The 20,831-nt window shown below is 33.8% G+C and overlaps 1 protein-coding gene across 17 annotated transcripts in view; it reads left to right on the plus strand.

Annotated features, from left to right (window-relative positions):
- Positions 1-20,831, plus strand: part of SLO2 (slowpoke 2) — a 228,574-nt gene that overhangs the window by 155,789 nt on the left and 51,954 nt on the right. For all 17 annotated transcript variants that reach the window (XM_076371618.1, XM_076371625.1, XM_076371619.1 and 14 more), the window contains one exon: positions 19,893-19,972. In XM_076371618.1, coding sequence (XP_076227733.1) covers positions 19,893-19,972 — 80 coding nt within the window. The remainder of the gene's footprint in view (positions 1-19,892; positions 19,973-20,831) is intronic.

Below are 20,831 nucleotides of genomic sequence, written 5' to 3' on the forward strand. Positions count from 1 at the left end.
TTGAATATTACGTTTTATTGAAGATTGTAAAATTCTAAATATTATAAGTGTTTCAGTTTCAAATTATAAGGAATATTTATAACTACTCAAACATTATTACCTATATTGAAAAGAAACTCGAAACAATATTTAAAATTAATATTAATGAGTATAAAGGTACTATTACATAAAGTTACTACAAAATAAAATTTTTATGTAAAAAAAGCTTCTCATCTAGAGTCTCCTACTTAAAAAAATCAAGATTGACAATTGGTGAATAGTTGTGTAATAAAATCCTGGTAAAATGTATCCACGTATTTGTTGTGTTAGAGAAATTATAGTATGATACGCTTACTTTGGTGTTCGTTTAATGTTACGATATACTACTGGCGGCTTTACGAGTTGACATAAACATATTAGTTGAAATTCTACTATACACATTAAGTTTGCTGGTCCGTCTGGCTAATAGAAAAATACATCTTTCCATGAGAGGATTATGGTATGATGATTCATAAGTTTTTCATTCATTTCATAAAGTTCTAATACCATTCTCAGTAACCTTTGCTACTGTCTTATCATTACATTTCAGTGTGACCTTTCACATATTGACCACAGCGGTGATTTCTTGTTATCGTCTCGGGATCTTGAATCTCTTCTCATGGACTCTGCATTTAATATTTTTTAGGATACTATAGAATAAAAATACAATATTAATTTAGTCAAAGAGTTTCGCTTTTTCTACGATGTGCCGCGATAAACCAATAAATATTTTACATATATACATTGAAAAGTAGTGCCTTTCTATTCGAAAGCTCATCTTCACAAAAGTCGAGTATGAATACAATGTCGTGCACAAGTGCACTTAGCTAACCCTTGATTAAAAGCACGCCAAAGATCAACGGAAGGTTATTCTACGCGCAGAAATCACTAAAAAAATAGAGCTACATTTTTTCATTGAAATCAACGTTTTCGAAAAAGTCATGTTTGAACATATGCTGTCCGCGGCTAGACAAACACAGGTGTGCCCGACGAATTTTCAAATGGAATTTTCCCGAAAAAGGAATGTGAAACAAACAAAGTTCATTCTTCGCTTCAGATTTATTTTTTCGTCTAGAATAACAGTCAATGTTTAATTTCAACTTCCTCGAAAAAGAAGCTTTAAACGAAGAAATTTTATTCTATGTTTTTCATTAACTGTTTCAAAATCAACCTCTACACTATTGTGTTATCAGTTACCAGCAAGACACTATTCGTAATTAGTGCATTATTTATTCATACATACATCTACCACAGTTAACCAAAATTTATTTTTTTTTTTTAATATATATGTAACACATTTTTTTCATTTTCATAATATGTGTGTCATGAACGTGTAATCAGTACGAATAAATTCCAGACTTCATTCACTCAAATTCCTAACTGAAATTGAAAATCGCTTTTACTAGGATTTTTCTTTCACAGCTATTCATTATTCGAAAATTGATCACAGGTGACCATGTTTGTATTATCACTAAATTAGGTGTATCGTGACCGTTTCGCGTTTCACTTTTCTGGGTCGTTCGCTACGGTGCGAGTCAACAGTATCTAATTGGATTTCTATAGAGCGGCTCATATTGTTATAATTGTCACGTTTCACGTGAATGTTCGGTATTCTGCGAACGGCAATCGTCTTTAATCGATTATAGTCTTTGGTATGCATCGTTCCTGGTATCTGAGATCTTCTCTTTTCTCGCAAGACAGATACTTGATTTCTGTTGTTCCAGCGTTTAACCGGTCTTCTTTATCATTTTATGTTAAAAATATTACATATCAATAGACTAATTCTAAAATAATCAATATATCAATTAATCTAATACAGATTTTTAAGTATTAACTTGAGCACATTATGTCTTTCCAATTTTGAATGTAAATATATGTGCAATGTTTGTTCAATTTATTATTCCATTGTTCTTAATCTGATTTTTTGCCATTTAGCTGTAATTACGATACGTAAATTTAAAATAACAACAACTGGGAACATTATGCTAATTGCAATAATTCTGCTAATTTAGCAGAATGAATTGCTAAGTGGTTCGCAAGTGGCGAACAATATTTTTGTATTATTCGTATTGTTATAACATAAATATGAAATTTGTAATAATTAAATATAAATTATTAATAACAGTTAATAATGAATATGAAAGTACTATTACGATAATATAAATATTATTGTTAGACTGGAAATGTTATAATTTTGTAATGTGTGTCGATTAAGAAGATACTTCAGTCTTATGGAAGATGTGAGAGAATATCCACTCCAATTTTTAAGCTATTTGAATCCTTCACAAGTATAATCTTATCTAACTTTACTTTCTCATTACAAGTCGTTGGTAATCCAACCTCTTAAAGTACCTGCAATTAATTGTTAACTGACAGACTAAGGAGTTTAACAATTGATTAATTTACAATAATCTCTGTTAACCTGTGAAGAAATTTAAGTACTTCCAATTTAAAATAAACTGTATAACATAAATACACAGAATGTAGAACAAATTTTATTGCTATTCTAATGAAACTTTGAATACATTTTCCTCGAAATAATTTTCTATGTATAAACATAACAACGAATGAGCAAACGTAAATCATCAACAGAACTACCATACAAGATAAAGAATACAGATACTCTAAAACAGTGATTCTTAACCTTTTCAAAGTCATGGAACATTTTTAGTTACAGGATATTTTTGTAGAATAGTAAAATAACTGATGATATATATTTAACCATAAAAATACGAATGCGTGAATTTTTAAGTAATAATAATGATAAGAATAATTTCACTATTACTTAACATATCGTTGATTTCAAAAGCCGATAGGAACATGACTGAAAATTGTAGTAATTTAGATAACGTTCTCCGTCCGAATTTTCATTCTATTTCACTTTAATCCTCTTGAAGTTTCTGATTGGTCTAACTCAAACGATCACCTTTCTCCTTCACCTTTTGTACTCTTATCTACATTTTCGTTCTCTGCCTATTGTTGGTCCTTTCTGATTTCTTTTTATCTTAACTCGTTTTCTTACGCCCCCGTTTCTCCTTTGTCTTATTACCTTTCTTAGTATCTCCGTCTTTTTATTCTTTGCAACAACTTTCTTACACATTCTCCTGCCCCGTATTATCGCCTCTTCTTCGTTGCCATCTCTTACTTTTTATATGGCTCTCTGCCCTGGCCTTCCTTTTCTCACACAATATTTTTACCTACCTAGTATTATTGCCTCTTCTTTGCTGATATCTCCTTCTCTTCAAAGCGTTTCCTTTTTTCTGCTTCTATTCCAATTTTCCGTCTTATTTGTGTTCTAATATCTTTCCATTCTCGATGCCCTGTGTTTCCCTTCCATGTCATACTATTTTAAACGGAATTCTTATCAAGTGCATATAAAATATACTCACTGTAAAATATCTCTTCAGTGTTTGATAATAAGAATAGTATGAGAGTAAATCAATTACTCCATGACTTACAATTGAAAATAAGTTTATACATTCTCCGAATGTAAAGACATAAAAACATATAGTACGCGTTGGAACAATTTTAAAATTTACGACGACTGCTTTGCAGAAGCAATTTTTCGAATAGCTTCCAATTTATTTTGGAAATGGATAGTGCAAAAGAAAATTGCACTGCACCGTGAGATAGAACAAATTCTATCTGCACGATAACTATAAAAAATCTGCAACACGGATTTTGTTTCTGATTGGGAAAATAAAATAATTCTCTAATGAAACCGTATACCATGAAATGGCCGCGTTCTGCCCAGGAAGACTTTTAACAATCGTTAACACTGGTAATCACTTCGTTGTGATGGTGGTATTTCGTTTCACGCGAAACTATATCACATCATCAATTAAAAGAAAAATGCGTGATAGTTTTCTTAGATAATTTACGTATGCTACAATATTCTTTTTAAACCTATAGATTTCAAAATGAACTGTAAACTATTTGAAAAAAACTGACGTATAAAAATTTCACTTCTCTGAAAACTGTTTAAACATTTTTTAATTAAAATATTTCCTACGTTTGTTTAATATTTTCACTTAATATTTCGTGCGTTCTATTCTTACGTTTAAATATGTTTAATTACAGTTTATATTATCCCTTATTTTTAGTTGATTTGGTTTTCGTTTACTTCCAATTCCATGAAAATATATTTCGAGAATCATACCACGTATTTTGAGGAGTACATTTAATGATGACAAAAAGAATTTTCTTCTCAAAGTCATTTTCATAAGATTTCCAAGTCATCAATATTTGTTTAAATTGAAAAGATTCAATTCCTTAATTCTGTCCACTGGATTTCGATGTCACCGATTATGTCTTCCTATTTTGTTCTTTCTTCGTCTTCCTACATTGAACAGTCACGCCGATGAAATATCGAAAATAACACTTTATTTACTTCCATAAATAGCCTGTGCATGTAAAAGCATTCTGAGCTGATTGTACGCTAGCGAAACAACATTACAGAGGAAACGTGCCAGCGAAGGGATAATGAGGAAAAAATTGACGCCAGTTTCGATCGTATCGGTGTAGATTTTACTTATCTTAATAAGCTCGTCGCCTAGGCTCTTTGCAGTCAGTTTTCCTCCATGAAATGATAATTATAGTCTTATGCTTGTGTAGAGATATGCATGTGAAACGATGTAGGTAATTTGTCGATCTTTTCTTCACGGCGCGACACTTCCTTCACGCGAACGAGTTTTTCACCCTTGCTTTCTTTATTCAGGCGACCGATTTGACAGGCGTCACATTCAATGCGCCGTGATTGTTAAATATTTATAGTAGCAACCGAGCTGTTTTATAGATGACCTTGTAAAAATATATTTCATACTTACGTTAGTTTGTAATGATTTAATGCATATCAGATAAAAAATAAAAAAATTATGTATAATTTGAGTGTTCCACTTATTTTTATCGCCAGTAATATTTCTGTTATTATTAGAATCCCAGTTATTTTATTGCGAGTAATTAATACGATTAATTGTTAAATGAAATATATTTACAGTAGTAATAACAAAAGATTAAATAATAAAACACGGATTACCTTTATAAAGAATATAAAGACGATCCATTTTTATTGTTTTATTCTGAATACGATTTTTCGGATCGAAATTCCCTGCCTCTTTGATCTGCTTACGAAAATATTGGAAAGTAGAAGAGAACGGTGAATTTCTATCAGGAAATAGCTCAGCCCACAAACGATTTGCTTGTATTGCATTTCGACCACATCCACCACAAATGAAGACCATTGCCGTTGGATGTTTTTTCTACCCCTCTATTTCATTCTGGCATCAATTCAACGATTTGCTTCTGAGTGTTATTTCACATCTGTTGACGCTAACAATTTCATTTGCAAAAAGTGGGAGAAACAATAACAAACTGGCAAACAAACGAAAAACATTTAGGGCACGGAAGCTGGAAAAAAGTGACACTGGCCAGTGATCTCGATGAAACCAAAAATTCGAAAACCTTGCGAAACTCATTCAGTTTCAATACGTTAGATTATTCAAATTATCGTTAAAATTAGCTACCATAAAATCTTCTAAATGAAATGTTGAGAAAATAAAATTCAAACGGGTTATTGAGTTCCAAGAAATTAAATGTAACACCTAAAACGTCAAATAACAATTGTATGACATTAAACTCATTTTTTCCTATGTGAAGTATAATATCGTGACTAACAAATATGCAACGTTGGCAGCAAACGTGAGAATGTATCGCCGTCAGGTTAATTATTAAGTATTCATTGTATTAATATCATTAACATTGAATAACAATTACTATGATCAGTAATGGCCAAGAATTTATTAATATTCCGATCAGTTTCAAGATTCTGTTTCTTCTTTTATTTACCGAGTTCCACATGCATCGTAATTTTCAACGACTATTTCACGAAATGCATTCTTTCGTGTAATCCCCTCCTTTTCCCGTCTGCCTAGTCAAAGTTGATTAATATTCCTGTCCGCGGGAGTAAGTTATTTATTCAAATATATTCGTTGCTGTATCAGATACACCGACGGTCATGCATAATCGATTCTGCAACAAAATATTCGGGATCGATCACGATATACCTTTTCCTCGCGTATGTTTCCAATCTGTCGGCGACGGTACGTGACCCTGTCACCCGATGCAATTCGTTCACACGTAAATTTTTGCTCCTCGCGCGAATATAAAATCCGATAGAGGCAATTTGACGGTCGGTTGCCGACTGTTTCCGCCAGTGAATCGAACAATCGTTTATCTGCCAATGGCGAAACGCGCGAATTCGGTACACGGTTTAATTTAATCATCGGCACCGTGTGGATAATTGAACGAGATATTTTGCACCGGATCCAACATCCCTTTGTGTATCTACCCTTTAATTGCGTAACTGAGTCTTGCATCGTGTACATTCAGCGAACGTTGATTTCCGTGGATTAACAGTTGTATTCATTCGTCTCTATTTAACTACACGCCGAAACCCCCCGGCCGGAAAACATTTTTCGGTGCATTTTACAAAATCCATTACGGCTTAAAAGGATCCGATTATTCAGGCTGTCCAAGATTTCAAACAATCCTATTTTTCATTGCAGTTGCATATGTACATATAACTAAATTTTAACTTAGTGACTTTTAACTAATATATATTTGTTCATTTCAAATTTTTAATAATTGTGGAATAACCACAGAAATCACGTTTATATATATATATTTTATTATACAATATTTCACAAAAAGCAATAAGTTGTTATAAAACAACGGTACTTGCGTGTAACATAAATATATAGATAAATTTGGAATTTCCCTTTTTCAGGTCGCATTACATCCATATCGCGTACCACTTGTTGCTTTGTTTGTAAAAAGGCTGAAATGAATGTGAAAACGTTATAGATGACCACAAGCGGATTTAAAAGTGACACGTATTTCGCAGTGAAATAAGTAAATACGAGTTATTAATATATAGCTTTAAAGGACAGCATCAAAAATACACGAGTGATGTATTTCTATGATGTATTTCTATGCAAATTTCATATTTTCTATGAAATTTGCAATTGAACGCTTTAACCTTTTCAGGATGAAATTTGCCATTTCGACGACAAGCTCTCACATTTGGAATATAATGTTTCAAACAAATGATTGAATTATTCAAATAGGAAGAGATCATTACGTTGCGTTCTTTTTCTCTAGAATTTAGAAGTTCAATGTACACTTCAGCATTCTATGCTGAACATTTTGAATTCTTCAGAAGATCCTCATCCGCAAAGGGTTAAATGATTTCGAACGTCCGTCACTGGTTCCCAATAAATCGAGTTGTAAACTCAGTTTTGAAATTCTTCTACCGTTCCCGAAGATACGGTACTTATCCACGTAGAGTGCCCGTCGTTCACGCAAACGTGCTACCTGGATCAGACTCGGAGTGCGGAATAACATCGTTACTCAATTGAAACAGAGCACAGTTAACGGAAAGTTGTCGCACAGTGGGTCGTTCCTGGTCGATCGATGTTACTGCAGGTAAAAGCGATCGACGGGCGAACGAGCCACCAGAGGCGAGCCGGCTGGCCGTGGTTAGAGGTTGCATAATTCATGCAGGGACGCGGTACGGGCCAGGATGCTCCTGACGGCGTACTCCGCTAAACCCTGTACAGCGGCGAATTTTCACGAAATCTTGCCCAAAACCAATGCCTTTTTTAGTAACACGTTGTTCGTCGCCAACGGATCGATTTTAACCCTTTCGGACCTTATATACATTGTAATGTACACTGATTTACTACTTCAATATACGACAAAATAATACTTTACCGCTTCCATATTTTATGTGCATTGTAATGTGCACTGATTTACTACTTCAATATATGACAATATAATATTTTACCGCGTTCGCATTTTATGTGCATTACAATGTGCACTGATTTACTACCTCAATACATGACAAAATATGAGAACTGCGACATATATGCATCCTTGTCCTGAGCCCAACTCTATTAGAAAAGTAATATACTGTTACCACTTTGTTCGAAGTATGTTAGATGACACGGGTCACTGTTGTTAAGTGAACATAATTTTGTACGAAAGTCAGGTCTGAGGTGGTTAAAGGTTTTCAATATATTACAGTCTAATTTTGGCACGTTTTACTAGCATGATAAATATAATACATTTAATCTGTGCATTAAACATAAATTTCGATTATAGCACATGCTCTAATGGGCCATAAATTAACCAATGAACACCGTTCGACAAATGTATGTGTCGTCTTAAAACTCAAACTGATACTAATCCTTTCAACAATGAATTACTTATTTTTTCAAGTAAGCATGTAGCTTTTCGTTTTGGTTTTGTTTTACATTAAAATACGTTATGTGCATTTGCCCTGCGTCCGACGAGTGTACACTTTATTGTTTCATTTTATTATTTCTATAATGACAGATTTTTAAAAGTCGCACGGTTAACAGATTAATCTGACTATAGAGATATTCAAGGGATAGAAAAAAATTTGTCGAGTTGTGGGCAGGACTTCTTGAAAATTTGCCACTGTGCGCGACCAGGCGGGTTCCGAATGCCGCGCGCTCCAATTTCCTGTCAATATAAAAACGGTTATGATCGCCAGGTGGCTCGTAAATATTGCCTCGAGCCGTTTATAACGTATCACCAACCAGCTGCGTAGCTGATTCGAACTATTAATGAGAAATTGGCTGTCAGCGTTGAAGGGCATACGATATCTGGCGACGCAACCTATTAGTCCCCGATGCGTTTCATTAAATCCGTTACCCGGTCGGAATACATACTCTGCGACTCCGTTAACACGTGCGATCGATATGAAGAAGTGATTCAGATTTTTTAGCGACGTGTAACGAACTATTTTCTGCCAGAAAGCGTAACACAATGGGTCCTATGCGTAAAGAGAAGCATGTGCCTTTACCTATACTTAATACTTATAACCATACGTGGAACGTCGGTTATCCTAACACCGATTATCCGATTTTTGATTATGCAAATGGCCGATTATAGGAATTAAACTACGTATTCACTAATAGTAAAATTTTAAAACTTCTTGCTTCAAGTACCCTATTTTAGTGTCTTGCCTGAATTTAACGTGTACGATGAGATTTCATTTATAAATATATATATAATCTTTACCTAAAATATGTATATTTATAAAACCATATTTGCAAATGAAATATTCGGTTCATTGTTTGAGATGAATGAAATACGTAAGTGCGTAAAATATCCTGCTATCAGCCCAGTGCACTGTTCACGTATTCTGTACACGCCACAATGTAGATCCATGTAATAGGATTTTCATTCACCTGCATATTTTACTATAGCAGCCAGACTATGGACACGGTGTTACTACTGTCCCGGCCTTTAAAGGTCTTTCGTTTCAGCCAGTATGTAAAGCACAATTGCAACCGATCCTCTCCTTTTATTGTTCGTCTTACTGATAAGTACACTTAAGTTCCGGGATGAGAAGTTTTGTTCAAAGCATTCGATTATTTTAGCGATCGCGAGAGACAAGATGTTACGTTTGTGCGGATTACGGTAATAAATGCGATACAAAATGTGATGATTGTTAGTGCAGAAGATGAAAAAGAACAAAAATTAACAAGCACAATATATTTATAGATAGGTAAGAACATCACTAATGAGATATAAAATATTTCTCATTAAGGAAATAAAGAAAATATTCAGAAGTACAGAATTAGCATTCTTCAAAAGAAGTTCGTAATGTTAATTCGTAGTGAAATTTGTATTATAAAATAGTAAATTAAAAATCCAATTTATACTGTTCTATTATTTAAAAATTCATTATTTTTTCTATTTTAATATAAATCTCAATAACAATAATACACGTTCAATAGAATACAATGGTCTATAATATTTCTGTATGGTGGTCAGAGCAGTACATTAAAAAATGCACACGATATTGTAGAATAATTTCACGGTTTATCTTCCGCGTGAAAAATATTTGAAATATTAGATACAGTAAGCGGAATAAAGGAATAGTTGGTGGTATGAAAAGGATTGCAGTTGTTGTGAACTGGAACAGCTATTTGGAATCAGACATACACAGGCTTCACACTGCCGATTTCCAAGCGGTTCCTCTACCCGTGCAATATTCGTGATCCTTTTTATACTGCGAGAGACGCTTTTATTTTGCCCGCTGTACCGAATTTTCCCTCGCGTTTCTCATACAGCAAAATGGCCACTAGCGTGAAAGTAAGTGACTGAATTCCATTCTAAAATTTGAAAGCAAAATTTTTTTCCTCGCATAGAATATTTCTTTCGCGCCACATATATTTATCTATTATAACCTGAAATTAGAATACGCGATAATCAGTGCAATTCAGTATAAGCTTCGACATTGTTTAACGAAATATGAAGACATTCTTGGTCTCTTCTTATTGCAAATTAAAAAGAAAGATTCTTAACGAAAACTCATTACCTTAATCAAAGTACAACACAAAAAGAGCACGGCTAATACCTGATTGGAAGTTCGCGAATAGCTGTTCATCGAGAAAATTCGACAGTCAAAGGAATTATATTAAAAATACCAGACGGGTCAAAATAATCCGTTCGTGATTTCTCCGTTTTTCAATGATTAAAAATATAACAGATGTCCTAAGGAATGATTGAAGAAATTAATTTAGCAATACGCAAACTGAATTGTAAATTAACTGAAGCTTCAATAGATGTACTCTTGGAGTTTCTATAGAGGATTTTCGAGAGGTCAATTTAACTGCTCGGTAGTTTTAGTGTTAATCATGTTGTAGAAGGTTCTACATTTATTACGCTGTTTGCGTCAGGTTTTGCCACAGACATATAGCTTCGCGGCCAGTACTGGCGTAGTTGAAGGGCTAAGGGAGATGGAAAAGCTGCTAGAGAGCAAGAGAGAGAGAGAGAGAGAGAGAGAGGCGCGTACCATTTCTATCCGGATCCCGCTGTCCTCCGTCGGCAGTCACAATCCTCGGCTACGTACAACAGGAAGTATTCCCAGTCGACCTTTCAGGCAAAGACGAACGTCGAGCTGTAGCTTTCGAGTCGTGATATCCCATCTATCTAAGTGGTAGCTTATGCAGCAGTTTGCGTGACGTACTGCACGAGGTTCCTTTACCTCGAGGGTATTAGCGACCGTTAGTGCGACGGCTTTACGGGCCGTTAATACCCGACGAATCTTACGTGCGCTGGAGAAAGCCGCGTTATTACCGCGACGTTGCACGGAACTTCCACCCCCTTTCCCCCCCTCGAAGTCGAAATATAGGAAAACCGTACGGAACAGTGAGCCACGCATCGTTTATCTGGATCCCCATGAATGGTTACTTGGGTCACTTGCTAGATCAGTTGATCGCTAGGCTGAGGAATTCGGCTAATCCATCGGTTTTCATTTTTTTCGTCTGATTTCCCGTTGGATTCACTTCTTAATTTATGATTCATTAATACGGTTACATGTAACTAATCAAAACTGTGGAACTAGAAAGACACTTCTTATCCCTGTGCCGTTCAGCTAGACGTCAATAATGTGTTGTGATGTTAAATAAATGCTGACGCAGACCGAACCTAAATTACTGACCAGCACGACACTCAGTTAGGAAGCAAAATTGGTATGATAGGTATAATACTCGTGAATGTTCCGTTATTATTAAATAATGAGTCATTTATATCGCAATATAATAAATGGACTCATAACCTTAAATAAATACAATAATTACATTGATTCGATAGATAAATGGTAAACGAATAAAGTTTAGTTATTTTACAAGCAAGAATAAAAATTCACTTTAAAATGACTATATTTGAATATTTCTGGAACCATCCTTGTTAAATTCAGGACACGTGAATGGTCTCCTCGGCGGGGTAATCGGAATGTCGGTTTGTGGTGGAATGCGCAGCCAGTGGTTCCGTTAATCTCTTTATCGAAGGTAGGTGTCAGCCATAGAATAGTGTAGATTTCAGTGGTAAAACAATAACTAGGAGCATCTACTTCAAATGTTTAGGACATAGCGTTGTAACGGATTTCTCATACATATCTGACCAGTCTGTGAGCATGAAGAAACATGCTTGAAGTAATAAAAATCGAAGGTTGCCCAACAAAATTTCATCGCAATTTTAAATAAAGTTTAAAGAAAAATTCCACTTATTTGAATTTTTGTTTAATTGAAAATATGCGTTGTATGTTATATTCGGAAGCTCTCTGTTGTCTTTTAATTCACTTAGTGGTAATATTAATTCGTGTATTGTAATGTAAACGCCATATTAAGATCAACGTTACTAAATAATTCAATGACTTAATTCAATACTTCAATTAATTGTAGTATTGTAAATTAGCACTACACCACCAGAGATACATGCCGATGTTAAATAATATTAATCTATGAAAATGTAAAATTTGTGGAAATATTTGCAAAATCTATCTCGGTAGTTCGTCGTACTCTACATATAAACGCATGACACATATAATAATCCACCGAAACTTGAATAATACAAGTTTAACATGTTTTTACATTTTATACAATAAAATTAATTGAAATTCCAGGATTTTATGACACGCATAATTTATAAATAACATTAAAAACAATCCTTTTAGTTATATTCTTTGCAATTCGATACTGACACAAGGTATTATGAACATAATATTTTCAATTTCAGTATTAAAATGAAAGTATTTTATACCTATTAAATTACATAAGAATTGAAAATAAACAAAAAATGCGGTACAAATTGTATTCGCATGATTCTTACAATAAGGCTTCGTATCGATAAGACCCAGTTCCGATTGATAAGTACGCACTTCGAATGAACAAAAACAGAGTGACCGTGGTTTCGGAAATTCATTGCTCGTTTCGAAGATTCATAGGGTTGACCGGTTCAGGTGCTTTCGCTGGTGGAGAGGATAGAGACAAACAAATCGTGACAGACGTAGAGATACGAAGCAGGAAAACGAAGGGAGTGGACGAGGGACGAGAATATTCCCCTCAATTTATATAGATTGCTCCGAGTGGCGTTTCGAGTTGAAGTAACGAGGCACAATTCCGCAGCCGGACGAGTATTTCCTTCCTGAAGTGGAAAATCCATTATGTGGCCAGCCATACGGCCGGACGAAGAGAAAGTTGATGATAGCGTACATGGACAGACAGATCTCGGATATACGGGCATCAGGCCAGATCAGATTCTAATGTTGATATAGATGAATGAGAGTGTTTATCACCACCCGTAACAATAAATTCGCCAATTTCACTAGACGTTATTCTGGGATCAATAAAAAATTTGTCGAGAAATAGGTCGACATGATAGAACCTTATTATTCTTTGAATCGGTATAACGTAGAAGAAATAGAAACTGTACACTGTCAGTATAAGGAAAGGGTGTTGAAAAATGATATTTTAAAATTGTATTTGAAAAATTGTAAAAAGTATCGTTTATTTCATGAAACAGACGTTTATTCTATGAACAGGTCTTATATGAAGACGTTTATTATATGAACAGGTTAACTAATATAATAATGGCTATATATGGACTGAAAACAATATTTCTTTTGTATCAGTATTATTTTAAGTTGCATATCATTTATTAAAATGAATGTTTTTAACTGAATAAATTCAGTGGTACAATTTTATTAACTTTTATTATTTTCATAAGCAGAATATATAAAGGGTATTTAATTCGTTAAATATTTCTATTAAAACTGGCGTCGCACTGTTTGAAAGTAGCTGCTAGAATAAGTTACTGGATTATAATGTACTCTGATTTTACGAACAAATATAGGAATTGGTTCGTATACTTTCCGCTCAAAGGTGAATCGCATTTATGTGGCATACATTTACAGAATGTAAATACGAGGGAAGCCGGTGAAACGTGAAGTGATAAGAAGTTCGCAGAATGAGCAGCAAGGCAGTTAAACATTCGAAAGGTAGTAAATACGCGTTAGCCTGAGAAGATTAAAGTCAATTTATAATATGTCTCCTTCTCTGGATTTAACTAATACTTTAGTAGCACAACTATCGACAATCAACGTTAACCACGTTCTTAAGAGGTTCCGTCATTTATTTAAATCAGATCAAATATTCGCCGATCAAATCCTATTCCGCACAGACGCACCGTGAAACGGCGAGGGATGCATCAAACTATATAGAAAAGTTTCGAGAATTCATTAGCGTGAATCGACGTTTCAGCGAGGATTGAAACTGAACCTTTGTAGTTAATTTTGTTGAAACGAAAAACTTTTCCCTGTGATCGTTATCAGTCGCGATGTATTTATTTTCGAAAATCTTCGGTTACGATCTACCACGAAATATGAAACAAATTTATTTATTATCCTTGGGACACGCACTCTTCATGTATGTCGATATAAAGTCAAATGTAATATCAACTAAGTTCAATGTAAGATATTTCGAAACATCTTTTCAAATGACATAACTTTCAATTTGACTTCCGGAAATGGTATCGTTTCAATTTTCAACTCATGCACGTATTAATCACAATGTAATAATAATTCATACATTAAACTTCAAATAATGGAAGTTGGTTTATAACAGTATTAAAACTTCTGAATCCGAGATAAAGTGCTTATTTGCCGCGTCAGGTGTTACATTTTGTTTTGAGTTCATAGCTCAAGAGATGATAAGGTTCATCTTCTGGCCATAGATTTCAATCTAAAGCCAAGGGGATTGATTTAAACGATGCATCAGACCATGGAGTCCGTACATGCACTGGTTGGCCGTATCGGATTTTCGCTGTATCAGTTTCAAACTCGCCATTTGCATCGGAAATATCAACGTCTTCGCCTTAGTAATCAAACTTTAAACGGATTTCGACAGAGAAATTTCGAATATGCGTGACGTCGCGTGTAAATTGCGCTAGCTTCCACTGTCGGAAGTTTCACTTCCAATCAGAAATAACAGATACTAGTTCTAATAGCGTGCATTCACGGTAGAAGTGAAGATAGATCATGTGTCATTAAGTTTCTCATTTCTTAAAAAGCTACGTACATCTGGTACGTGCAGAGAAGGATGTTTTAATGAATTTATGTCGGTACAATTAATTTTCCTAATAACAAATTGTAAGATATCTATGAAAATGTAAAATTTGTGGAAATATTCGCAAAATCTATTTTGGTAGTTCGTCGTACTCTACATATAAACCGCGTGACCCATATAATAATCCACTGTAACTTAAATAATGCAATTTTAACATGTTTTTATATCTTGTATAATAAAACTAATGAAATGGCAGGATTTTATGATACACATAATTTATAAATAACATTAAAAACAATCCTTTTAATTATATTCTACGCAATTCTACACTAACACGAGGTGTTATAAACATAATATTTTCAATTTCAGTCTTAAAATGAAAGTATCTTATAGCTATTAAGTTTTTTCCTACAATTGTAATATTTAATTTATAATAATTATGTATTTTAATCGATTCGTTACATAAAAACAATAAGCATTCAGGAATCAATAACTTATTATAATAAACAAAATCAAATTCATACTGAACGTACACGCATTGATTAAACAAATTCATATTTCGAATTTCTAACAACCATAAAGAGTATAATAAATTGTTTTCTCGAATTTGTGAGAAGCTATGCGGAATAAATAGTACGCGTGCAAAATAAATACAACTATTAATTGTCAGTAACGTTATTGACACGTGAAATTAACTTCTCAGGCAATATTACCTATGACTGATTAATCGGATTTTATTCTACACGCTCTGTGCACCATGCAACGCAATTTGACCGAAAGTTTTAATACAAAAGCAGACTCTCGCTGCTGAACGTATTCGTTTTACATATACCTATAGCGAGAGATTGTTTCATTCGCACGTTAACGTTACTGACATATACAGTGTAGAAATTATCGTCGCTCGAATGAAGCAGAGGTGATTTGGTACGTGACAATAAGTTGAAATTGGAATGAAACTTTTCCATGCGATGCTTGATTTGTGAAAAATATTTGATTAACATGTCCATCAGTTGTTTAGCATTCCTACTTGCTAACAATAATGATGATACACAGTCGCGTATTTAATGATTTTTTACAAAATATAAACGTATAATTTTGTATTAATTTACTTGAAATAATCTAATTCGACATTGAATTTCTCAAAAGATACTCTACATTGATAAATTTGATTCGATTTGAATACAGAACTTAATTCATTGTCTTTTTAAAATATATTTACCATTTACTTAACATTAAAATATAGATAAAATAAAAATATGTAAATAAATCAATAGAAACATATAGTTTTAGATGATTCTTCTTATATCCTTGATATAAAAATGGAATACTTTAAAATAACGGGAAATGTTTAAATTTAAAATGGATTTATAATTGAATAAACTCGGAGAATTCATTTTTAGATCTAATGTACAGTAGATTCATCAATATATGCGTATTATACACATATTTGATTCTCTTTATCAGACAATGACGAATATAACAGCAATATATTGAAGCGATATTAAATAATAATATCCCCTCTGTCTTCCTCACTTTTTATTTTGCAGCAATATCCTTTAAACGGAACACAGTATTTGAGCGAATTCGTACTAACTCAACAGACACTATAATAATAAAGTGCAGTGTCATATTAATTTTTTCAAAATCTTTCTCCATACGTAATATAATTTCCATTACACCCTGGATATGCTAATATAATAGAACAGTCAGACACACCTACCCGGTAGATAGATTGTTATCTGCTGCGTTCATTATGATTACTCTTACATGACATGTCTTGTCTAGACATTTATTTTTTACTTCCAATTACACCGCAATGCTCCGCAGACACGAAGTGTTAATTAGACAGCTGCGGAACTTAAATAATTACGATTGAATCTAACACGACAATGAACATTGGCAGTAAGTATTCAAGCTTGACCGCTTAATCGAAACATTGTATAGTAAGTCCGAGATACTTCGACCACAAGAAAAGATTTTGAGGCACAAGAATCATCGCGTCTACTCATACTATCACATTAAAGCAATTGTTCATATTATACAATGAATTCGTTGTCATAAATCGTTTTGCTAACAGTCATCGCGAATATATTTTATTAAATACAGTATCATTAATTTTGTGAAGTATTTAAGAAACGCATGGAAGAAGTCGGCTTAATTTTTTCAATGCTGTTTTTCATTGCGATACTAGATGAAAGCTCTATAATTAATTTATGTCAACGTGAAACATAAATGTGTAATTAATTTAGTTTTCTTCGCGTAGAATACGAAATCATAGTAATCACAGATACATGACGTTAGTATCGAAATTGGTTATTCCGCGGAAAATAAATAACGAATCAAATGCGTGAAACGACGATCGAGTTCGGGATTTAGACACGACCTCAAATGGATTAAAAAAATAATCCGCGCGGATTTCATTTTCGCGACTGTACAATTTCCTTTCATCTTTCACGTTACACATGTGATCGATGAACGAACTTGTACAATTTTCCCAGTGCAGTTTCAGATATTTATAAATTATTCTATATAGGTATTCTTATAAATAAAATAGAATTTATTTATATTATATACAATTTGCACAGTTTATCTAAATAAAAGGTAATTTTATTCTTTTACTGCTACACGTTACCATTTTAAAACATGGAGGTCGATGTCGGTATATTTAGAACTCAGAAAGGATATTACTATCATAATTTTCCTCGTACATATGTACTAAATTACTAGGAAGCATACCATTGTCGTTTCTAATAATGCTTGATACCATCAAGATTTACGTTTGATATACACCCTTCCTTGTAGCTGGTGCTTTTTGTTGGACACCAATTACAAATATGATAACTTTAAATAATTAACCACTCTTTACTAATTAATTAAATTTAATCGTGTTTAGTTTCATTGATATCATTGAAATTTGCGTGGAGAAATATATTATTACAGAAACTAAGTTATTCATTTTCACGAACTACATCATAATGTACTGAAGTATATGTATAATGTATTTCTGAATAATATTTATTCTTTTTTGGCATTATTAATATTTCATCGACACATCATCAATAATACTCAATTTTATTCTGACAGTACCGTGCACACTTATATTTTCTTAATCGACTATTTCTTTCTAAATACACGTGGGCATTAATGGCGTAGTACATATTCACGACATAAATACTTCAAACTCAAAAGCAATTCACACTGAACTATTTACACTTATCTTAATCCTTTGCACCTAAAGCTTTCGTATACTCATACTACCAGCCACTCGAAGCAGTTTCAGTTGCACGCAGGACAATTTAACTCGGTTTTGCGTCAATTCGATCGATAAAGTATGTATAAAAGAAATCTGACGCAAAATTGAAATCGTGAATACACATTCGTGGTCCTTAAGCAATTAATGGTTAACCGTGTGAGCGCCGGACGTTACTCTATTCTATTACTTCACCTAAAAGTGTTACCTTATCGGTCCATACAAATTGAGTTTACTTACTTTTCTTTCAATTATTCATTTCTACTTCTTCTTATTGCTTATATACAAACATTATTCATCAGTTTCTGGGTAGCAACGAAAGAAATGCAATCGCTTCGTCTAGTATTCTCTCATCACATTTTTCCAAAGAATCTGTCACTCCTGGCGCTCGAACGGTTGAGAAAACGTGAGGATGCACAACTGTGGAACACATTAGTTTTGATCTTGTAACGAAATAAATTGAACTTTGCAAACAGTTCCCAGTAAAGCTGCTCTAACTGCGAAAGTTCCCGCTTAATCGTCCCCATGACTGACAATCATTGTGAGCCAGTTCCGTCCAGTGACCTACCATAGGTCAGGCACTGTCGTGACGTATCTGGGTCAAAGAACCAGTTCAACAACTTGAAACGATCGCGTCCGACAGACCGTCTGTTGACGCCGGCCGGATGACGTCACTCGTAGCTATTCTCGACGAAGCCGACGCGTTATCCGCGTAGTAGTAAAAATAACGGGCGAACCGCTTTACAATCGGCCGTGAAACGATAGCCGTTCCAATAGAATCGATTCGATCGAACTCGTACCGTACACTTGCGTTACGGTGTTTAGAAGAATGGCTCCCCTTATCGAATGGTAATCAAAGATCTCTTACTTGATAATGAGAAAGCCGGCCCGCCGGGAGGTTTCCATGCAAATGTTTTATGCAAATATGCTGAACCAATTGTTCTGAACTGCTCTTGAATTCTTCTGGTGATCCTGTGATTCGTGATTAACGGAATGAAGAGGAGGAAGAGATGAAACGGAGCTGGAGGAGACATGGTTCTCTGTTGAATTACTGATTATTATACTTGGAACTAAGTGCAGTAGAATCTCGATTAACCGAGGCACTGTTTTCCGCGATCGTTCAGTGTCTTCGTTATTTACAAACTCAGTATGCACTTCGGATTCGTAGATCATACTTTGTAAATTCTTAGATTGCTTTCGTTTTGACATTTACGCGCGTTAAAAAGTCGTCTTTATTAGTCACTGAAATTATCATTTAACGATATGGATTGAGCATCGAAGAACGGCATCATGAAATAAATATGTAAAATAAAAACTTATTTCTAATTTGACCCGTTGAGTACCCCTCGTTTACGTTATTCTTCTTTGTGGTCCTTTAACCAGTTAACTGTGTTTCACGAGTATTCTCGCCATCTTGAGACCCTAGATATGTAATAATATAGTTTAATTTATAGAAATTCTAGTTTTTTCAATAGTTAATTATTCATATTTTTGGAATAACTGTTTATTTTGCTATAACTGTTGCAACTAAATTCCACGGTCGAGTGGTTAAGGTTTAACGAGTTATTTTCAACATTCATTTTCCAATTGTAATTCGATGATACTGGATCTTTGTTACTGTTCGACCTACCTTGAAAAATCATTAATATAGAGTAAATAATATCGTATCTGCTCTTTGCTTTCAGAGTTCGAGTCGAATATTACGTGAATGAGAACACGTTCAAGGAACGACTTCAACTGTATTTCATCAAGAACCAACGTTCCAGTAAGTAATTTCAACTCTAACAATCTTGAGTTACTATTAGATGAATTAAACTCTTGCGCGCCCATTCATACGTCTTCGGATAGTTTAGTAAATGCCGACTATAAAATCGAATTGGCCTCATAAACGATGCAATTTTAAGGTATTTATTATTCTACGATGAAGAAACGTAAGGCCTATTACGTGACATAAATATTCTAAAATATTGTTTTTAATTATGCTTGGAGCTGCTTGTAATTATTCCTGAAAAAATTTTCATAATTTCGTTCCTCTGCATTCGTCATTCATTTTATTTATTTATTCATCCTAATTGCCCGGTGATTATATGTACAGGAAGATATATACCATACATACGTATTGTTCCTCAATTGGAGTTCGACATTTTATAATTAACGAGTGCACACTAATCTATGATACATCCAAATAATAAAAGGATTGGTTTTATAGTATCGTTTTTTGTGTACATTTAAGCGATACCACAAACGGAAGTCAGTAATTCTGAACATTGAATAATGAAAAGTAACGATAATAAGATGTGTTTATAATTATGAACAGAATTCAGGGTAAATTTAAAAATAGTTTGAAATAAATAGAGCGATAAAAATTATTTCCGTGTCTGTTCCGGAACTTAATTACGTGCCACTGTACGCATCGATACGGCATGCATGCTACGCCGTACAGCAATGCGTCAGTAGTTTCATGTATAGAAAGAGTGCAATGTTAAACAGACTTTTTAATAGAACATTGGATTTCCATTTTGTATCGTTATATCTAATAGTATTTAGTACGTCATCACTCCTATTCACTTAATTGCTACGAAAGAAATGTATTTAAAACGGTGAACTCTTTACTTAACACAATT

This window comes from Nomia melanderi, chromosome 10 (assembly GCF_051020985.1).
Source record: "Nomia melanderi isolate GNS246 chromosome 10, iyNomMela1, whole genome shotgun sequence".
NCBI lineage: Eukaryota > Metazoa > Arthropoda > Insecta > Hymenoptera > Halictidae > Nomia > Nomia melanderi.